The sequence below is a fragment of the Sus scrofa genome, unplaced genomic scaffold (assembly GCF_000003025.6).
Source record: "Sus scrofa isolate TJ Tabasco breed Duroc unplaced genomic scaffold, Sscrofa11.1 Contig53, whole genome shotgun sequence".
NCBI classification, from domain to species: Eukaryota; Metazoa; Chordata; class Mammalia; order Artiodactyla; family Suidae; genus Sus; species Sus scrofa.
In genome coordinates, this window is record NW_018085237.1 from 473,104 (window position 1) to 494,940 (window position 21,837).

Below are 21,837 nucleotides of genomic sequence, written 5' to 3' on the forward strand. Positions count from 1 at the left end.
CCACTGTACCTGTCCAAGTGAATGGCAGCACCAGATACTCAAAACTTCCTCCCAGGGTCTTACTTGTATAGCCTTTTATTTTTCTTTTTATGAGAATCACTAATAACTCATTGAGGCATAAAAGTAAAAGAGAAGAAATGTTTCCTCTTTCCAATGAAATACCGAAAAATTGAAATAGCTCTTCATAAAAATTTGAGACATCTTCTGAGTAAATACACACTGCTGCCCTTTTATCTTGTTTTCCTCAAAGAGGATTGGGAAACCGTGGGGACTAGATTATAGGTTTTAATTGAAGTCAATTCTCTAAAGATGGAAACTCCAGTCTCAAAAGGAAACAAGTTATAATCACAGGCATTAAACTGAATCAAGCATTAAGTGGGATTTGTATCCAAATGAAACGGGTTGGGGGGGGACGTGGATGCACTGAGGGTCTGGGATGGAAATGCTCTAAAATTTAGTTGTGATGATTGTTTTACAACTATGAATGTAATAAAATCCATTGAGTAATAAAAAAAGCAGTTCCTGGTCTCTGTGCTACTTTAAAATTTGGGGCAAAAGTTAAAAAAAAATTTCAATTGGCTATTTGCTTGCATCTTTCTTTGTAGTTTTATCTTATTCCAAAAAGTAACAAAGGCTCCCTACCAGGTTATTATTCTCCTGTGCATGTGTTGTGTGTGTGTGTGTGTGTGTGTATGTGTGTGTGTGTGTGTGTGTATCCCTCCCTTGTCTGGGTAAATTCAATGTCCAATCAAGCTCTGATCCAGGGTGAAATAAATGAGAAGGGGATGCTAACTACATCTGTCGTTTAAAGAAATATGATATCTTGAGCAAATAAGACAATCTGTAAGAAAACCTGTTTTTTTATTATTATTTCAGAACTATGCTGGTTGAATTGTCTGTGATTTTTATCTTACAAGGAGATGAAACTCCAGAATTTCCATGTCAAATACTGAGTCCATATGCACAGAGAGTCTGTATTTATATTATGATCTCATAATCCATCATTTCCCATTTAAATTCTCAATCTTCTACACCAGTCTTTGAGACTGACATTTTTATTTTACATATTTTGCAGAAGAGAAAAGGAAATTTTAAAGCTATTAACTGAATTTGCCATACACAAATTGTTAGGAGTTGTTAGAATAGACTCTGTTGACCTAATATTAAGAGACTGTCCGGCAGTTCTCCAGCAAAAATGAGTTTATTAGGACTCAGCAGAGAATTGCAGTGTAGTGTCTGCAACCATGGCAAGCCACCTGGAAGTTCCCACAAGCCAGGGGAAAGAGTGCTCTTTCATAGAAAGGAAGTGAACTTTCAGAGGACTCTAGTAAGCAAAAAGTCCATGACTTTCACTGGCTGCATCCTTTGCAGGAAAGGAGAGGAGTCCTTTTTCTTCCTGTTGGGCTTTGCTATAGTCATAAGCATGAGAGGTCCCCCTTTTCTGTTCTCTAAACTGTATTTAATTGAAGTTTGTGTTTTATTAACATTTTAAAAACTGAATATAATTTTGAGCCTGAAGAATTAATACCCAGATAACTTATTTTCCTGTTGAATGCCATTTTATCTTAGTCAGATTATTACGTATCACTTAGATTATTACATAGAGTCACACGTATATTTTTGTAAATGAATGCACATGCTTGTGTTATCTTCTATAAAATTCAATTTTCCAGTCATCAGAATAGATATAATGCCCCTGTACCTAATGATAGATTCTGCAAATTCATGGAAGGCAGTCCTTAAAAGCTTGACTTGTAAAGACCCTGTCTTCATGCCATGGAAAACTACTCCCTGCTTGATGATTATCAACTATGTAATATTTTTTTCTAAAGTATGAGAGTTAACTAAACAATTTAAGACAAGTATGAGCTTATGTGATGTTTCAGGTCATCATCAAGAACTAACTAAAACCAAGGCTTTTAACTGTAATTGCAGAATGACTTAATTTCTTGTGCCTCACTGTCCTCATGAATAAAATTGGGCTAATTATATCAAACTTCTGGGTTGTCATAAAAATTAAACAAAACAATGTATGCCAAGTTCTATGCAAAAAGCTTGGTGTATAGAAATCCTCAATAATATAAACTCCTATTAGTATCTCATCAAGGGAATAGACTATCAAATTGCCTACACCCAAAATATAATATTGGCACACTCACATATTAACCTATGATCTGAAATTTATCAGAGATTTCATGCACTTTAACTTTCATCCTCCCTGCATAAGCACTATGAGATTTTGTTATTTATTTTTTTGAATTTATTGGAATACAACTTGTGAAGTTGTATTTATTTCAGGCATACAGCAAAGTAAATCTGTTATACACATATGTGTATGTGTGTGTGTGTGTGTGTGTGTGTGTGTATCCATTTCTTTTCAGATTCTTTTCCATATAGGTTACCACACAGTACTGAGTAAATTTTTCTGTGCTATGTGGTAGGTCCTCTGTCTATTCTCTATATGGTAGTATGTATATATCAATCCCAGGCCTCTAACTTATACATCCCTCACCATTTTTCCACCTTGGTAAACATAATTTTGTTTCAAAATCTTTGAGTTTTTTCTGTTTTGTAAGTTCTATTGTATCATTTCTATTATATTCCATGTATTAGTGATCTCATATGATATTTGTCTCTGACTTACTTTACTTAATACAATAAATTCTTTCTTTTTTTTTCTTTTTAGGGCTGCAACCACAACATATGGGAGTTCCCAGGTTAGTGGTCAAATCAGAGATACACCTGCTAGCCTATGCCACAGCCACAGCAATGTGGGATCCAAGCTGCATCTATGACCTACACCATACTTCATGGCAATGCTGGATCCTTAACCCTCTGAGTGAGGCCAGGGATTGAGCCTGCATCCTCATAGATACTTGTAGGGTTTGTTTCCAGTGAGCCACAACAGGTACTCCTTCATTTAGTATGATAATTTCTAGGTCTATCCATGTTGCTGCAAATGGCATTATTTCCTGCTTATCATGACTGAGTAATATTCCATTGTATATATGTACCACATGTTTTTATTTTTAAATTATACATTTTACTGCCTACTGAAAAGGATCTTTCCCTATTACCTTTATAATCAGTGCTCCAAAGAGGCTAGAAATACAAGTTTTAAGGTTTAACATTAATCCTAGAATTAATTGGTTTGAATACTTTGGGTGCTTGTATATTTCAAGGGAAAAGATACAAAGGACTTTAAGCACTTTCTTGGAGAAAATCAGTACAAACTTAAAAATATCAAGGAAAATAGAAATTTGAGTGGACAGATAAATCACTCGAGGATTTAAAAATTAGTCTTCAAGGGGATGAAGTATGTAAATATCTCCTTTTATCCCACACCAAATATTCATGAAAATCTACTTTACATACCAATGCAAAAAAATTGGTAACTGGTATTGGATAAAAACTGATATGTGTAAAATATAAAATCTGAGTTACACATTTTCTATATTTTGTAGTTGCTAAAAAAGGACTTAAACAATGAGCCTGGATGAATCACTTAACCTTAGTATACATGCTGTTCTGACCCATTACTATGTCCAAAAGCAGAATAGTAGGTCAGAGTGTGACAGTCCAGGTTTCAAGCTTGTTTCTGCCACTTTTAGACCAATCACTGATTAAATTTTAATGGAGTGTAGTTGACCAACAATGTTGTGTTAGTTTCAGGTGTATAGCAAAGTGAATCAGTGACACATACACATATATCCATTCTTTTTCAGATTATTTTCCCTAGGTAGATTCTTAGAGAATATTGAGTAGATTTCCCTGTTCTACACAATAGATCCTTATTAGTTATCTATTTTATATGTAGTAATGTGTATGTGTTAATCCTAAACTAATTTATCTCTGCCCCTCACCTTTCTACTTTGGTAGCCTTAAATTTGATTCTGAAATCTTCGAATCTGTTTCTATCTTATGAATACATTCTTTTGTGTCATTTTTAACTAGATTTCACATCTACATGATATCATGTTCTTTCATTTTTTTATTAAAGCACAGTTGATTTACAATGTTCTGTCAATTTCTGCTGTACAGCAAAGTAAGCCAGTCATATATACATATATACATATATATATATACATACACACACATATATATACAAACACATATTCTTTTTCTTATTATCTTCCATCATGTTCTATCACAAGTGATTGGATATAGTGCCCTGTAATATCATATGTTTTAATGAGTCATTTTACTCACCTGTAAAATAAGTATCATTGATGCTTTCTTTCTATGGATTTAAGATGGATTTATATTAGTGTAGTAAAACATAAGTGTGCATTGCAATTAGTATAAGGGACTCATCAAGACCAAATCACCAGTATGAGGCTGAGGAGACAAGGATGAGAATATCTCTGGTCTATTTGTCTTTATCTTTTCATCCCTGACTTATTCAACATTCAATTCTTTCTCCTGACTTATAAGCAGGATCTTACACCATTCTTGTATAAAATATCTCTCCATTTTTTTTTCTGTGATAGTGGCACTTAACACTACAGTGAAAAGACAACTATTGGTTAGACAGCAATCTTCTGCTCCTATGTAGCATAAGCGGATCAGTTAAATAATGGTGGGATAAAGGAATTCCCATTGTGAGGCAGCAGGAATGAATCTGACTAGTAACCATGAGGTTGGGGGTTTGATCCCTGGGTTAAGAATCTAGTGTTGCCATGAGCTATGGTGTAGGTCACAGACCTGGCTCAGATCCTGTGTTGCTGTGGCTGTGATGTAGCCTGACGGCTGTAGCTCTGATTCAACCCATAGCCTGGGAACCTCCATATGCTTCAGGAGCAGCCCCCCCACAAAAAAAAGGCTAAAAAATAATAATGATGGGATATAATCTTAATGTAGTACCTCAAATAACAGAACTTGTGATTTTTCACTGGCTCCATGGTAGTAAACATGTTATATATGTGGTATAATGCAGTATGTATCTGCATGCTATAGAGCTGGAGAAATTCTTATGGATGACTGGCAAATTGCCTAAACTATTTAAGCTCCATTGTTTCTTTTTAATGCTATGAAAATTAAGTTGTTTTAATAAAGTGTGTGGCAAAAATTCCTGACATTTAGAAAGCATTCAATAATTACTATTCACTCATTTTTAGACCTTATTAATAAATACAATGATAATATGAATACAGCAATTCATTCAAGACTCCATGAATTGTTATGTTTAATCACTCTAATAATTATGAAAAAACCTAAAATATTACATTTGAATTCCATAAGAAATAGTCAACGTGGAGTCACTCACAAACTAAATTTAAAATGTCTCTTTGGAGTTCCCACTCTGGCACAGTGAGTTAAGAATCTGACTGCAGGGGCTTGGGTCACTGCAGAGGTACATGTTCAACCCCCCACCTGGCACAGTGGGATAAAGGATCCGGCATTGCCACAGTGTCAGCATCAGTGGCCGCAGTGGCCCAGATTATATTTCAGCCTCAGTGATGCTTTCTCTAGATTACAGGTCATCTCCAGTTTGTGCTTATTTGTCTGCTCTTCATTGCTCTTCTCCCTCTGATTCTGGATCTTTACCGCTTACTCTCTGCTTCTGCTCCCTTTCTCTCTTGAATTCAAAACTCATAGAAATTGTGATTCTATTTTTACCTTGAGACTGGAAGTTGATTTGGGGGTTTGAAATGATAGGGTCCATTGATTAGCAGGACACCCCAACTCTGAAAAAGTTTTACTCCAGACCACTCTGTAAACACTGCTTCGAGAGTTGTTTCCTTTGGAATATTATATATATTCTTTACTCTGTCAGTTTCCATCATGGTAGAGGTAGGGAGATAAAGCAGGAGAATGGAGGTGTGTGTGTTCGTACATATCATATAACCTTTTTCACTGAAGAAAACATGTTGCAGTCTCATGAATTAAGCATGTATACAACGTTGAAATAAAATAGAGAAAGCTTGCAGGGTGATCTTACCTAGTTTTTCTCCAGGCCAGGTTTTTGTTTTTCTTTTTTTTTTTTTTTTTTTTTTTTTTGTTAGATTGTTTTGTTTGTTTTTTTAACTTTATTTTTTTATTACTCAAATGAATTTATCACATCTGTAGTTGTATAATGATCATAACAATCCAATTTCTCAGGATTTCCAGGCCAGTTTTAAACTGAAGCCAATAACTTCCTTCCAAAGTACATTTTTTTTCATTATACCAACCAAACACACACACACACACACACAAACACACACACACGCTCTGCACATTTTCGTTTAAAAAATAGAGGTATGAAACCTGAGAATGACACCTTTATCCCCAAACTAAACTAAAAATCACTTTATTTTTTTTTACTTTTTGAGATGACTTTCTATTTCTGTATCCACTGACCCTGACTAGATTCTCACTGTTTTTAAACTAAAATAATGATACAAATTGTGAATGCTTTACTTTCCCTCTATACACTCTGCCCCATCATTTATTCACTATCATGACCACAGGATTCCTATGCCAACTGTTAGTACAAGTCACCCTCTGACAAGGCATTATTTAACTTTTCCCTCTAATTTCAGAGGAAAATATTCTTCTTCCTTTCCAACATGGACCTGGATCTTTGTGAAAGGATATATATTTCCCAAGGAAACAGTGATATGCAGAGTTTAAAAGGCTTGTTCAGAGAGAAGTGCCAGTTAAAAGAAGATTTTGGAGTCCATGTAAGTCGTCAAAACTAGAAAACCGAATCTGGGAAGGTTTGGTCTGCCTTTTATGTTGAAGGAAATTTGTACAGGAGTGATCTTGTACCCTGGCAATAACTGAGTTGGCCATTGCTGGAAAATATCTCTTTGGCACCAATATTGACCAGAGCAATGGTTCTTCTACAAAACTACACAGTCTCCTCATGTAGGTGGTAGGTATTGAGAGGACTATTATATTCAGAAACCAATATCTGGAGTTTGGGAGAGGTGAATGCAAACTATTACATTTAGAGTGGATAAGCAATGAGGTCCTCCTGTGCAGCACAGGGAACCATATCCAGTGTCTTTGGGATAGAACATGATGGAAGATAGTATGAGAAAAAAATGTATATATGTGTGATTGGGTTGCTATGTTTGTACAGAAGAAATTAACATGACACTGTAAATCAACTATCCTTTAATAAAAAAATAGAAAACATGACTAAACCACATAAATAACTAAAGTGACTCAAAGAAGAAAAGAAGGAAAGACACCAATATCTGAGGATGCCCTCCCATCATAAATGGTGGCATCCCCAGATTCAGACCTTCCCTAATTCTTGTAGAAACAGGGGTGTAGATAGGAATGCCTCACATTTATTTTCCTTCCCATAGCACACATTGCTTTCATTCAACATGCGATGATAATACAGCCACAACCTCTTCTCATCACAGTGGACAAATCTACACTGAGAGCTTTAGAGGCTACCATCTCCCAGCAATGTCTACTTTCTTCATTCTAGAAACCAGTTTCAAATGTTCTCTTCATGAATGTTGTTCTATAGGTAAATAACCACATCTTCCTGACCTACACTGACCCCTTACATAGGGAACTTTTAGAAAGCCTTCCTCAACTCAAATGCAGCAAGGTATTATTCTTCTTCCCCTTGTTCTTTGGAGCCAGGTGGTACACTGCCATTGAGTTAACATTTTATGTTTCTAAAAATTATGTTGTATTTGCAGCTAGAGTGCTCATCTAAATGGGACTATCAGTGCCATGCTTGCTATATTTTGCTATTAGTCACATATTAAAATAATAAAGTTAATTCAATGTCTATTACTTTTTCAGACCATGTATTGGGATGAGATATAAATATGAATAATCTATTTTGAAACAGAAAACGTAGGCAACATTCTGGAATCTTAAGCAACAATGATAACAACAATCATTAATGACTTCTATGTGTTCATTCAGAGAATCCAATACCTTGGCTTGAGCTTGGGATTAATTTTCTATATAAAAATAACAGCAACAGTTCCCTCATGGCTTGGTGGTTAACGAATCTGACTGGGAGCCAGGAGGTCACAGGTTCGATCCCTGGCCTTACTCGGTGGGTTGGGGATCTGGTGTTGCCATGAGCTGTGGTGTAGGTTGTAGACTCAGCTCTGATCCTGTGTTGCTGTGGCTCTGGTGTAGGTCAGCAGCAACAACAGCTCTGATTGGACCCCTAGCCTGGGAACCTCCATGTTCCACAGGTATGACCCTAGAAAAGGGCAAAAAGACAAAATAAAATAAAATAAAAAATAACAGCAGACCTTATGTAATGCAAAAATGTGAAATTTCTCATCTAGAATCATTAAGATTCATATAAAAATTGGGAAAGGACTTAAATTAGTGTGTGTAGACAGTTATCAATAAGAAATAAAGCAACTATATTGAATTTTTTTAAAAAAATTAAAAAAGAAGGCTGGATTTGAAACTCGTTTCTACCCCTGATAACTACATGACCTCAGACGAGTTTCCTCAACTTCCTCATTTGTGAAATGACAATAAAACATAGGATTATTTAAGATGATAAGAGATGAAAAAAAGTTTATAAAGTTATGTTTTTGAGTCATAGCACAACCTGTTTCAGTAGAAATTTTCTCAAGGCCACCATAACATCTTTGTTTCTCAGACAATATATCACAGGGTTAAACACTGGTGTGACAATGGTGTAAAAAAGAGAAAGAAATTTGTCCACCCCTATTGAACGACTGAAATTTGGTCTCAAATATGTCATGATGCCTGATCCAAAGAATAAAGCCACAACCATGAGATGGGAGTAACAGGCGGAAAAGGCTTTGGCTCACCCCGTGGCTGAAGGCAGATTCAAGATGCTCCCAAATAATTTTCACATATGATCCAAGAGTCAACATAAATGGAATAGTGACAACTATGACAGCAACCACATAAATAAACATCTCAATCATAAAAGTATCCCCACAGGTGAGTTTAAGGACTGGAGGTATGTCACAGAAAAAGTGATTCAACTGGTTTGAGCCACAGAAAGGGAGAGAGAAGATCTGGTAGGTAAACCCTACATGCACGAGGATTCCACTGACCCAACAGCCAGCTCCCAGTTGATTGCACAGCCTACTGTTCATGATGAGAGGGTAGAGTAATGGGTTTCAAATGGCAATATACCTGTCATAAGCCATGGGAGTCAGAAGAAAACACTCAGTTGCTCCCAACACCAGAAAGAAGTACATTTGAGTAGAACAGGCCAGAAAGGATATGTTTCTATTTTGTTTACAAAGACCTGTCAATAATCTGGGGACACTGACTGATACATAACATATTTCCAAGGATGAAAATTTCCTCAGGAAAAAATACATAGGGGTCTGGAGGGAAGGATCAATCTTGGTTATGATGATAATCAGGCTGTTTCCCATCACAATAATCACATAGATGATCAAAAACACCCCAAAAAGATATCCTTGGAGGCTGGGAACATCAGAGAAGCCAAGCAAGATGAAATCCAGCAATGTAGTCTGATTCCACTGCAAGGGATTTTGTCCCCTGGTTCCCTTCTATGAACAAAAATTTAGAATTCACTTCAATTTGATGGGTCCAGCAGAAAATGGGCCATAACAAATTACGCTTTTAAATGCACTGACACAGGGTAGATATCCATCTTTTGGGTTTGTTTTATATTTTTGTTAATGAATTCTAAACCACAATTTCAAATCAGAAATAATATGAAACCCTCTCATTTATGCCCATATTAAAGATTATGAATATGTGAATAACCCAGCACACACACACACACACACACACACACACACACACACACACACACACACAGACACACACACAAACAGTGATGCAAGAACCAATACATAAAGTAATCTATTCTCAGAAAAAGAACTGCTCTAGGCAACATGGGACATTCTCTCTTGAAAAACGTTTCTCTATCCTGATCATTTTCGTCTCCATTTGCTTAATTGTATATTTTTTGCCTACCCCCTTTTAGTCTGCAATCATTTATGTTATTCTTTCACATTCACTTTGATATTTTCCCTGAGAGCTCCATCTTGGATAATCAAAAAGCAGGGGTTATTGGTAAGACTCTGCTGCTAGGCCAAGTTCAGGCTAGCCCGACCACTCACTATCTGGGAAAGAGACTTGTAAAATAAGAAATATTTTCTTGCCTCCATTATAGAAAAATATTCCATTAAACATATCAGAGAAATATATGTAAGAAATAAAACATCCTGTGAGTCATATGTTCACTTGACACTTAGAAAACGAAATAAAATTAACAGGATTTTGTCATAATAGTTTCTCAACCCCACTAGGACCCTCAACCCTCTTACCAACCCTACTTATTCAAAATCGTAGACCTGTAATATTAATTAAATATGCGTATAGCCTTTATGGGTTAATTTTTTAAAAATAGAAAATTAAATGTATAAAAAAAAAGAATTTGATCTCAGAAATCATATACCTCACACCTGGCAAAATTCAGTATCTGTCTGTATGTTATATTTACCTTTAAATATGAATTTCTGAATATATATAAAACATGTTATACACTGAGGATGTGTTATATAGGTATATACATAATATATATTCAAAATCACTATATCTGAATTAACTATCAGAAAGCCTAGTGCTGGAGTTCCCATTGTGGCCTAGTGGGTTAAGAACCGACGTAGTCTCTCTGAGGATGCTGATTTGATCCCCGGTCTTGCTCAGTGGGTTAAGGACACACTGCCACAACCTGATGAGGTGAATGTGATGTTGCTCTCGCTGAGGCTGTGGAATAGGCTGTAGCTGCAGCTCTGATTTGACCGTTGGTCTGGGGACTTCCATATGCTGCAGGTGTGGCTACAAAAAAAATTAAAACAAATTGAAATTAAAAAAGAAAGTCTAATTCCAATTGCGATGTAGCATTAGCCTAATCATCTCCTCATAATTAAGCATTTGCAGACCAAATAAGTTCAGTCTCTTGTCCATGGTGCTGGATCCTAAAATCACTTTTTGTGGTTTCCATCCAACCTTCATTAATGCTGAACTGTGACCTTTTTCAACAGACTGCCATATATTCCTAAAGTCACATTTCTGTGAGTGATTTACATTTTCCTTAATTTCCCAAGTCTGTATTCACTTCCTACACAGTACAGCCTCCCTTTTTTCTTTTAAAGTCCTGAGTTCCTCTTCCTTTTCACAAAACCCAATCAACTGAAACAACTTAAAATTTCTTTTAGTTTCTTAGTTCTCACTAATATTAAACTCCCCCCTTCTGCGTTCATTAATTTTTCTTTAATTCACAAACTTTAATTTTTCACAGCACACTCTAATGGCAAAAGTTCCCTTCTGGCTCATCTCTGCTTATAGCTCAGAAATGTCAAAAGAAGGGACCAAGGACCTGGGGAGTTATAGATACAAATAATATCTTATTCCAACTCAGACCTATGATACTCCACTAAAGCTTATCTTGCTATATCTGTCTTTGTGTTTTCTGGTCTCTTCTCTTTTTATTTATCCTCTTTTTGCAATTTGGTAGTTCTTTTAGCACTTTATATCTTCTTACAATTTTTGAGATTTTATGTCTATTACAGTGTATGTGTGTTTTGTTTATCTTCCTCAATTATACCTTATGAAAACAAACTGGAGAATAAGGGAATTAAATATTTGGTCACTAACATGTTTGAATGTAAATCAATATTTTGCAATAATAATAATAATAATATATTATTATACAATAATAATGTATATTATTAGAGTATATTATGAATAAATACCAAGTTGGTGTTAAATACAAGGTGTATTAAATACTATGGACACTAATAATAAACAGTATGAGCTCAGTTACTGTCATCACAAAGCTTAGAGATGAGTGGTAACTTCAGACATGTGAGTCAGGTATTACCCTAAAATGTGCAGAGTCTGTGCAGAGTCTATGTCCAGTTACTGGAGAACTGGACAATGACTCAGGGCATGATATTTAATCTAAGACTTCATCAGATCTTAGAGTATCACAGAATCATTCCATTATTTTTACTTTTTAAAAAAATTTATTGGAGTATAGTTAATTTACAATATTGTATTAGTTTCAGGTGCACAGCAAAATGAATCAGTTTTACATATACACATGTCCATTCTTTCCCATATGGGTTACTACAGACTATTGAGGAGATCCCCTGTGTTGTACAGCGGATCCTTCATAATTACCTATTTTATATACAGTGCTATGTATATATTATTCCCATCCTCCTAATTTATACCTTCCCTCCCACAGTTCCCCTATGGTAACCATAAGTTTGATTTTGAAATCTGTGAGTTTGTTTCTGTTTTCTATGTAAGTTTACTTTTAATAAAACATAATGAAACATTTTCCAGGAAAAAAAATATCCTTCTCTTTTGATTCAGTTTTATATCTCTAAGACTATCCAGGTGTTGTTATGGGTGAGTAGCTTATAAGTATTTCCTGACAGGTAATTAATTGAATGTAGATTTGCCCCTAATTTCAGTAATCACATTCCATTTACCTAGATTCAAGTATTCACTGATCTTGACACTGAGCGACGTTAAATGGAAATGAGATATATTCTTATAATATATCCTTATTTAAATTATCAGAGTTTAACTTTTCTTGTTTTAAGATGTATGCAATAATAATATGTAACACAGGAAGTTGTTTTGAGGAGTAAGTAGCATAATCTATGTTAATGACTGATTTAAATAGGTGGGTAGGGTTCTTCAAGGCATTCTTATAATCATCAAACTTACTGTATTTATCATCATTATGTTAACAGATGACTTCTTTTTTTTCTCTCTTTTGAAAATTTGGTCTCTTTTTCCTACCTTGGAGTAGTCTTTCCTCAATCTAGGAAAGGAAAAATGTACAGGATAGAGTTTTGTCAGGATTAATGAGTTAAAATTAGTACACTACTTTCTACTGAGTGAGTACAAATCAGCAGCTATATCAAGGTGGGAAAAAAAAAAACAACACTCTAACTTACTGGGATTTTCATCTTTATTTTTTCTCTTTCTTATCTGTGCCAGTCTCTGACAATTGTTCTTCAAACACATAAGACAAGAAGACTATGATATAGAAATGTAAGTAAAATTAAACTAAAAGTCTAATTCAAATCTTGTTTAGGATCTGAGCCTCCTAAGAGATAACCTTTGATAATTTGCCTTCCTGAAGTTGATCTATCCTCTCCATTAACAATTAACGGTAGGTGGACAGTTCTAACATGGGAACTTCAGTTCATCCTTTGGCAATTTTTCCATTTTAGCAGGAATTGGCATAGCTGTGGAGAGTAGAGAAGAATGGCTATTCGAATTTTTTAAATTGTTAACAATGTTTCAACATATTATGTGCTAACCCTGCTAATGATTTTGTGTTATCTCAATGATCGTATTCTGAGTAAAGTAGGCACTGTTATTATTTACATTTTCACAGAGAGCCAGAGGCATAGAGAGGTTAATAAACTTCTCCAGTGTCAAGGAACTAGCAAGTGACTTAAGTGATTCAAATTCAGGAAAGCAATGCTAGAACCCATATCTTTAATCAAAATCAATGTGTTTCACAGAACATTCAATGGTAATTTTTTTTTTTTTTTTTTAGGTTTGCACCCATGGCCTATGGAGGTTCCCAGGCTAGTAGTAGAATTGGAGCTGTAGCTGCTGGCCTACACCACAGCCATAGCAATGTCAGATCCACACTGCATCTGTGACCTACACCAAGGTTCACAGCAACACCGGATCCTTAACCCGCTGAGGGAGTTCAGGGATCGAACCTGCATCCTCATGGATGCTAGTCAGATTCATTTGCTCTGAGCCATGGCGGGAACTCTGTAAATATCATTTTGAGTTTAATATTCTGAATAATAGTAATAGAACTGAGTACTATAAAACTCTTCACAACACCCAATTAAAATCACATCTATTTAATATTTCAAGTTTTGTTTTAAAAATGAATGGCATTACTGACAGTATGTATATTTCAAGTTCAGAAGATGTATTTCATAAAAGAATCTTATTGGAAGAAATTATTTTTATGTCTTTTGGCTTTTGAGTTAAAAATTTACTATAATAAAATAAGCCTGGTAATATTATAATTGTTCACCTTTTGATTTTATGGAGCAATAACCATGTGTTGGTCTTTTAGAGAAAATACGGTCTTGTGAAATACAAATGCCTGGTTTGAAGTGTTCAAGTAACAAGTTGAGCTATTCTTATTTTTTCCTTGAAATTCAGACTTGTTTTAAATGAATCAGCACATCTTAAAAAATACCCTTTTATTTATGGCAAACATCTTCTCTCCAGGACATGCTGTACTTTTAAGTTCGATAAACCATTTATCAAGTGTTAACTTAGAAAATCATCACAACTGTCTCTCATTGGATTAGTGCTGCACTGAAGTTTCTCTCTCTAAAGAATACGGCCTGAGGAGCAGGAGCCTACTGGCCACTCTCTTTACCTGCCTCCCCATCCCCTCCACCTTTGGAAAGTAAAGCAATTCCCATACTGGGAAAGGTTGTATAAGACAGTCTTAAAGTTGTATCTGTGAATGAATTCTTTAGATACTAAATTTTCAATTGTTTATAAATATTTTTTAACTTAGACTGGAACTTGGAAATTTTCTAGTGTTCATGCATGATCTAATTTTTGTATGGGTTAAGGCTCTCTGTTCATGCCATGTAAAGAAGTTATCTTTAGTTATAGGTACATACAAGAAAAAGATGAATTTGACCAAGAGTTCGTAGTACAATAAGTTTCAAGTTTTTTATTTGAATTAGGTCAGGATGGGAAAATAACTTGAGGGCTGTAAAACTAATAGGAGAGAGAAGGTAGAATGAATTTTTATCGTTGCTATGAATCTGCTAAGCTATGTAACATAATTAATTCATGCATTCAGCATTTCTATATTTATTTAATCATTCAATAAATATCTAACCATATCATATGCTCCTCTATACTTTTCAGGAGGCACAGAAAACTCTGTATCCTACAAACAGGGGGTTCTTGAAATAATAGTGTTTATGTATTTTAAAACATGATTATGCATTAATACACTACATTTGATTTTATTTGAGCTGTCTTAAGTTAAAAAGGTTTGCTATTTATCTTATCTCACAACTACCCTTTACTTAATTGTTGTTTACAGGATGTAGGATTTCTAATTTTAATAAACCAATGAAAATTATTTTTGAAAATATCAGTTTAGATTTAACAAAGCAAGTAAAACATTTTTTCTTTTTAGGGCTGCACCTATAGCATATGGAAGTTCCCAGGCTAAGGGTAGAATCAGAGCTGCAGTTGCTGGCCACAGCCACAGCCACAGCAATGCAGGATCCAAGCCACATCTCTGATCTATGCCACAGTTTGCAGCAATACCAGATCCTTAACCAACCAGTTGAGGCCAGGGATCAAACCTGCATCCTCACAGACACTGTATCAGGTTCTTAACCCACTGAGCCACAATGGAAACTCCAAAACATTATTTTTATGTATTAATGCCAGTCTGTTTCTGCACATTTTTTTCAGCAAAATAAAGGACTTTATTTATTAATAATCTCATCTTTTTTAGGGGGCTGTTTATTTGGATCTATGTGATTCTTAAATATTGGTGATTTCATTTCTTCCACTGTGTTTGCTTTATGACATTCACAGGTTTTGTAAATTAATTTCTGATCCCACTGAATCGCTGAAGAATATTGACCAGAACAACATAAAGGCATGCATTTTAAACTGAATTCATTACAAATTATTCAAAAACCCTTTAATAAGGAAGAATATCAGTTGATAACTATATTTGAGGAAGGCAGTAATATTAAATATTTCAGTGAAATAAAAGAAGATAAACATTAGAAAAACTGAAAGCAATCCAGAGAAGAAAAAGGCAAAAAGAATGCTACATTCATAATGGAGGGGCTTAATAAATATTGTCAGATTAAGAAGAAAGAAAGAGAGAAGAGAAAGAAGAGAATGATAAACTCAAAGTCGGTATGATAATTGGAAGCCTTAACACTTTTGCAATTAAAATTTCTTTTGAGTTAAAGAAAATAAAAATATTCTGAACATGTTTTATGTAAGTGCTTTGAAACATAAGCAAAAAATATAATAATTTAAAAATACTTTTGGAGTTCCCATTGTGACTCAGTGGTAACGAACTCAGTTAGTATCCAAGAGGATGCAGGTTTGATTCCTGGCTTTGCTCAGTGAGTTAAGGATCCAGCATTGCCATGAGTTGTGGTGTAAGTCATAGACACAGGTCAGATCCCATACTGCTGTGGCTGTGCTTCCATATGCAGTGGGTGAGGCCCTAAAAAGTAAAAAAAAAGTTTTACAAACAACTATAGGTTAAAAAATAATCTTGATTTATGTAAGAATTACATATTCAATGAATTAAAGTTAACTAATAACATTAAATGATAATGACCCACAAAGTTGGAAATATTTGTAGGATTTCTAAATGAGAGTAATTAAATGTAGGAGAGCAGAATTAGAAATTAAAGAAGGTTCAAAATATAGATGTCTAAAGTCGAAATCTCAGAATAACTGAATCTCATTCCACACGCATTATTTCTATTGCTAAATTTTACTAGAAATTAAAGTTTTTAATGGAAGGAATAGAATATGAGTATTTACTAGTGAAATATCTTGGTGCCCTATGTGATGCCACTAAATAACTATGACAGGGGAAACAGAAAGACACCAGCGTAGGAGAAACCAGCTGGTGCAGAAGAATATAGATTTTCGACTCAGTGAAGGAGGGAACCATCTCTGAGATCAGCCTGATCAGTCTGCTGCTGGACCTCTCAGGCCAGATGACCAACAGAACCTGTGGGGTGAGAGCATGGCCCAGGGTGCAGGGACAACACTGATGACTTCAGGAACTTCCCCAAGATGAAGGTCCAATATGTGCACCATTGAGGACAAGGGATGATAAAACTGGATCAACTTTAGTGATATGTCAGTAGTCTGCTTTGCCACATCCTGGGTGACTTAAATATCACAGCTTCTATCATGTGGCACTTCAGCAGCAAGGGCAAGGGAAGGGTTGTGGGAGTTTCCCTCTAAAAACTTTAAGGGTGGGCTGTCTTCTTAGCAAGGCCTGGCCCCCACTCAGTTTCCTCCAGAGTTCTACGAAGCCAACTCACATGTACCTCCATAGTAATGCTTAGTTTTAACATTAAGATGCATTTTAGGTTATTTTTTAATTGTTATTTCCTGAAAACAATTTTTAATTGATGTTTATTGTCCATTGATAAAATATTTTCATAAGCAGGAAATCCATGAGCCTATTGCAAAGAGTATATGTCAGGTTCATCCATTAAACATTAATCTGCTTGCTTTGGAACTATGCATTGATTAAACTTGCCAGTAGCTGAATGTGTGTGCCTGTGGCTTTGCGTGCATGTGTCAGTCTGAGTGAGTGAAAGGGAGAGAAGAATCGGAAAATTTTGAGAGATAGGAAAGGAATTGGAGAGTTTTGTAGTTGGTATATTCTAACCATATAGCAGTTTACTTGATACCATACATTGGTACAAACTCACACTTGGTATTTAATGAATATATGTGTGCTTTGAAGGAGAGAAAAGGAATACATATGGTGGAGAGTTTATTATTGCAGTTATAAACATAGTCCTTGAATGTAATGTAGGCAACTCCTCAGGAAATAAGTCAATAAATTGAAATGGAAATCTATTGTAAATTCAAAACATTGGTGACATAGGTGATATCTAACAATATTTAATGAATCGTGAATGGTGAAAAAGACGGCCCAGAGAAAAAACAAATGGACAATTACAAATATTTTATGTGGCTACAGCCATGTGATTATAACCTTTACTTCTAAATGCTTAACCTTTCCTTCTGTAACCAAATTTTCATTACTAATAAGCCCTGTTTTTGAGAACTTAACAGAAATATAGAATGATTAGGTGAAAATTTCCATAGGTTTATATAAGTTTGATAACTTAGTTTATATCTAATTAGATACATACACTTGAGTATTAAAATAAAATGATTATTAGAAAATAATCTAGCAAAAAACAGAAAGCTTGGAAGAGTATTTGAAAATTCATTAAATACACTATTTAGTTAAGAAAATTAAGCCAACAATCATAGGAATGAAGGGACACTTTTCCTAGTAATTCCATTCCATAGAGCCTTCTTTACTTCCTTATTCCTGAGGCTGTAGATCAGAGGGTTCAGCATGGGGATCACCACTGTGTAGAACACAGAAGTCACTTTGTCCTGATTCAGGGAGTAGCTGGAAGTAGGTCTCAGATAATTATAGATGCCAGTGGAATAAAACAGAATAATAGCTGTCAGGTGGGAGGCACAGGTTGAGAATGCTTTGTGCCTCCCCTCCCCTGAATGCATACGAAAGATGGAGAAGAGAATGTAGGAGTAGGAGGTGAGGATCACCAGCAGAGTCCCAACTGTATTCACACCAGTAATAGTGGACACAATGACTTCATACAGGTGTGTGTCCGAACATGAGAGCTTAAAAAGTGGAGGGCACTCACAGAAGAAGTGATGGATGACATTGGACCTGCAGAATGGCAAACTGCTTATATAACCTGTGTGGACCGTGGCGTTCAACAGTCCTGCTGTAAGAGCCCCTGCTGCCATTTTTAGGCAGACGGTCCTGGACATGATCAAGGAGTAAAGCAGAGGGTTGCATATGGCCACATAACGGTCATAGGCCATTAACCCAAAAAGGATGCATTCCGTTGTGGCAAAGGTTATAAAGAAGTACATCTGCAGGAAGCAGCCGGCAAAGGAGATGGTTTTCTTTTCTGATAATAGGTCTACCAGCATCTTTGGAGTGATGGTGGATGAATAACTAACGTCTGCAAAAGATAGGACAGCCAGGAAGAAGTACATGGGTGTGTGAAGTCGGGCCTCCATCCTGATTAAGAGGATCATTCCAACATTCCCCAAGACTGTAAGTGTGTACATCACCAAAAAAAGCATAAAGAGGGTAATCTGTTGCTCCAGTGTGTCTGCTAACCCCAACAGGACGAACTCAGTCAGCAAAGTATGATTTTTTCTGGCCATTTATCACAATTAGAGTACACGTAACCTTGTATTAAGTGTAAATACTTCCTTACCCAAACTTAACAGGAAATAGTAGAAATACTAATGAGGTCAGTAACACATGGGGAAAAAATAAACCCTGAGATAATATAGCTTATTAAATAGAGTCACCACAGTAATGGGAAAATTAGTGGACAAATGAGCATGCACCAGGATTTATTAAGCAATTGTCTGTATCTGATTCGAAGGATTCTCAATCACTGATCTAAGTCCCTTGCTTGGACTGCAATGCCGCATACATATTCTTTCTCTTCAAGCCCACATCCAAAATGCAAAGCACAGAATTATCCTTGCTGAAGCCTTTCTCATTCTCTCAACAAGTATGCGAGTTTAACTCAAATGTGGTTTTTTTTAATCTCATCAAGACTAGTCTGTATATTCTTCAACACCAAAATCCATGCAACGCCATCCAGAAATCACTCGGCTTTTGTCCAAGCAGCAAAAAGAGTGACCATTTCAAATTACCATTATGTTGATAGCTATCATATTCTTAAAAATGGTTTTCCAATATTTTCACAGTAGTCTCATTCCAGAGTATGCTATCAAATCAATGCCATGTAGTAGTAGACTCTATACCTGTCCACAGCTGTGAATAATGGCACCAGATACTTAGAGCTTCCTTCTCAGAGTTCTACTTGTGTAGTCAATTATTTTCTTTTTTATTACTGTCCTTAGCAAGCTCAGGTAAAACTTAAGAACATTTTTGTTCTTAAAATGAAATGAAAAGCAGAGAAACTTTGAATTAACACTTTCTAAAAACTTGAGATACCTTCTGAGTATATACACATTGCTGCCCTTTTATTTTGTTTTCCATAAAGAGGGTTGGGTAACCATGGGGACTGGATTACAGGTTTTAATTACGGTGTCAATCCTCTAAAAGGAGAAACTCCAGTCTCAAAGAAATTGAAATAGGATAACATGAAGATAAATGGAATAAAATATTATGTGGCTCTTTAATCATAAATTGGTTTCTGATCTCTACGTTACTTTCAAGTTTTTGTCAAAGCAGAAAATAATTTTAATTGGCTGTTGAATTGCCTCTTCATTTGTAGTTTAAGCTTATCAAAAACATAATTTATTCTTCTTTTGTGTGTGCATGTGTGTGTTTGTGTGTGTAAATGTGTGTCTGTGTGTGTGTGGGTACACACTCCCCTTGTTTGGGTAAGTTTAACCTTCATTCTAACTCTGTTTTGAGTGAAATGAGGAGAGGATACTAACTAAATCTGCTGTTTAAAGAAATACTATAGCCTGGGCAATTAAGACAGTGGATTATGATATCACTTATTTGTGGAATCTAAAATATGAAACAGATGCTATAAAATTTCATTGTGATGACCATTGTACAACTATAAATGTAATAAAATTCATTGAGTAATAAAAATAAAATAAATTAAAATTAAAAAATAAAATATGGAACAGATGATCCTATCTAAAAATGAAAACAAACAAACAAAAAAAACAGAAACAGATTATGGCCAAGAAGAGCAGACTTAGGGTTTCCAAGAGGGAAAGGGGAGGGAGTGGGATGAAGAGGCATTTTGGGGTTTTGGGGGAATGCATATTGTTGTATTTGGAATGGATGGGCTAGGATCCTACTGTACAGCACAGGGAAATATGTATGATTGGGTCACTCTGTTGTAAAACAGAACTTGACAAAATTCTGTAAATCAACTATAATAAAAAAGGACGTTGGTTTAGGAAAACCTAAATTTTTAAATTTAGATGTGGTCAATTTCCTATATTACATTAGTTTCAAGTTCACAGCATAGTGATTTCTATTTCTATAGATTATATTCCATTAAAATTATTACAAGATAATGGCTATAATTTCCTGTGCTATGCAGTATATCCTTGTTGGTTATCTATTTTATATATAATATCTTAATCACATACCCCTAGTTCCCCCTTCCCTCTTCCTCTTATTCATTTTGCTTTCAGAGATAGATCCAGAAAATATTGATATGATATATGGCAAAGCATGTTCTGCCTATGATCTCTTCTAGGGAATTTATGATTTCTGGTCTTACATTTAGGTTTTTAATCTATTTTGAGTTTATTTTTGTGAAATAATGTTCTAATCTCATTGTTTTACATGGAGCTGTGAAGTTTTCCTAGCAGTACTTGAAGGAACTGTCTTTTCACCACTCTATATTCCTGCTTTCTTTGTATTAGCTTAAATTGACCATAAGTGCATGGGTTTATTTTTGGGGTCTCTATTCTGTTCAATTGACTTATGTGTCTGTTTTCATTCTAGTATCATGCTGTTTTTGATTACTTTAACTTCATAGTGTGGTCTGAAGTCTGGGAAGGTGACACCTCCAGCTCTTAAAATTCACATGGAACCACAAAAACCCCTAATTGCCAAAGATACCTTGAAAAATAAGAACACAAGTTATTTTTATGATTTCAGAATTGTGTTGTCTTGTGCAATTTCTGTGATTCTGATCTTGCAAGGGGATGAACTTACAGTTTTTCCAGACTGAATTACACAAGTACAGGTGGTGAGATAAATCACACTGGGTGCCCAAATCATGGGGAATCTCTTTGCACAGAAAACTCATAATGCATCAAGTAGTATATTACAGTTTTCCATTTAAATTCTCAATTAATTTTCTATACCAGTCTTTGAATTTGACACTGATAGTTTACATATCTTGCAGATAAGACAAGCAAAATTTAAAACTACTAAATGACTTTGCAGTAGACAAACTGTTAGGAAGTGGAAGTATCAACTTTTTTGATGTGAAATAGACTGCCAGATAGTTAGTTCTCTAGCAAAGTTTATTTAGGATAAGCAAAGAATTCCAGTTCTGGCTCTGCACC

The 21,837-nt window shown here is 35.3% G+C and overlaps 1 protein-coding gene and 1 pseudogene across 1 annotated transcript; both read right to left on the reverse strand.

Annotated features, from left to right (window-relative positions):
- Window positions 1–8,521: 8,521 nt before the first annotated feature.
- Window positions 8,522–14,395, reverse strand: LOC100514090 (annotated as a pseudogene).
- Window positions 14,396–18,030: 3,635 nt separating this feature from the next.
- LOC110258878 (olfactory receptor 5F1-like) lies at window positions 18,031–18,975 on the reverse strand. The gene has a single exon (XM_021082123.1). The coding sequence runs from the start codon at window positions 18,973–18,975 to the stop codon at window positions 18,031–18,033; it is 945 nt and encodes a 314-aa protein (XP_020937782.1).
- Window positions 18,976–21,837: the final 2,862 nt, after the last annotated feature.

Coding starts and splice junctions, on each gene's coding strand:
- LOC110258878 (XM_021082123.1), bottom strand. CDS start 18,975: ATGGCCAGAAAAAATCATACTTTGCTGACTGAGTTCGTCCTGTTGGGG.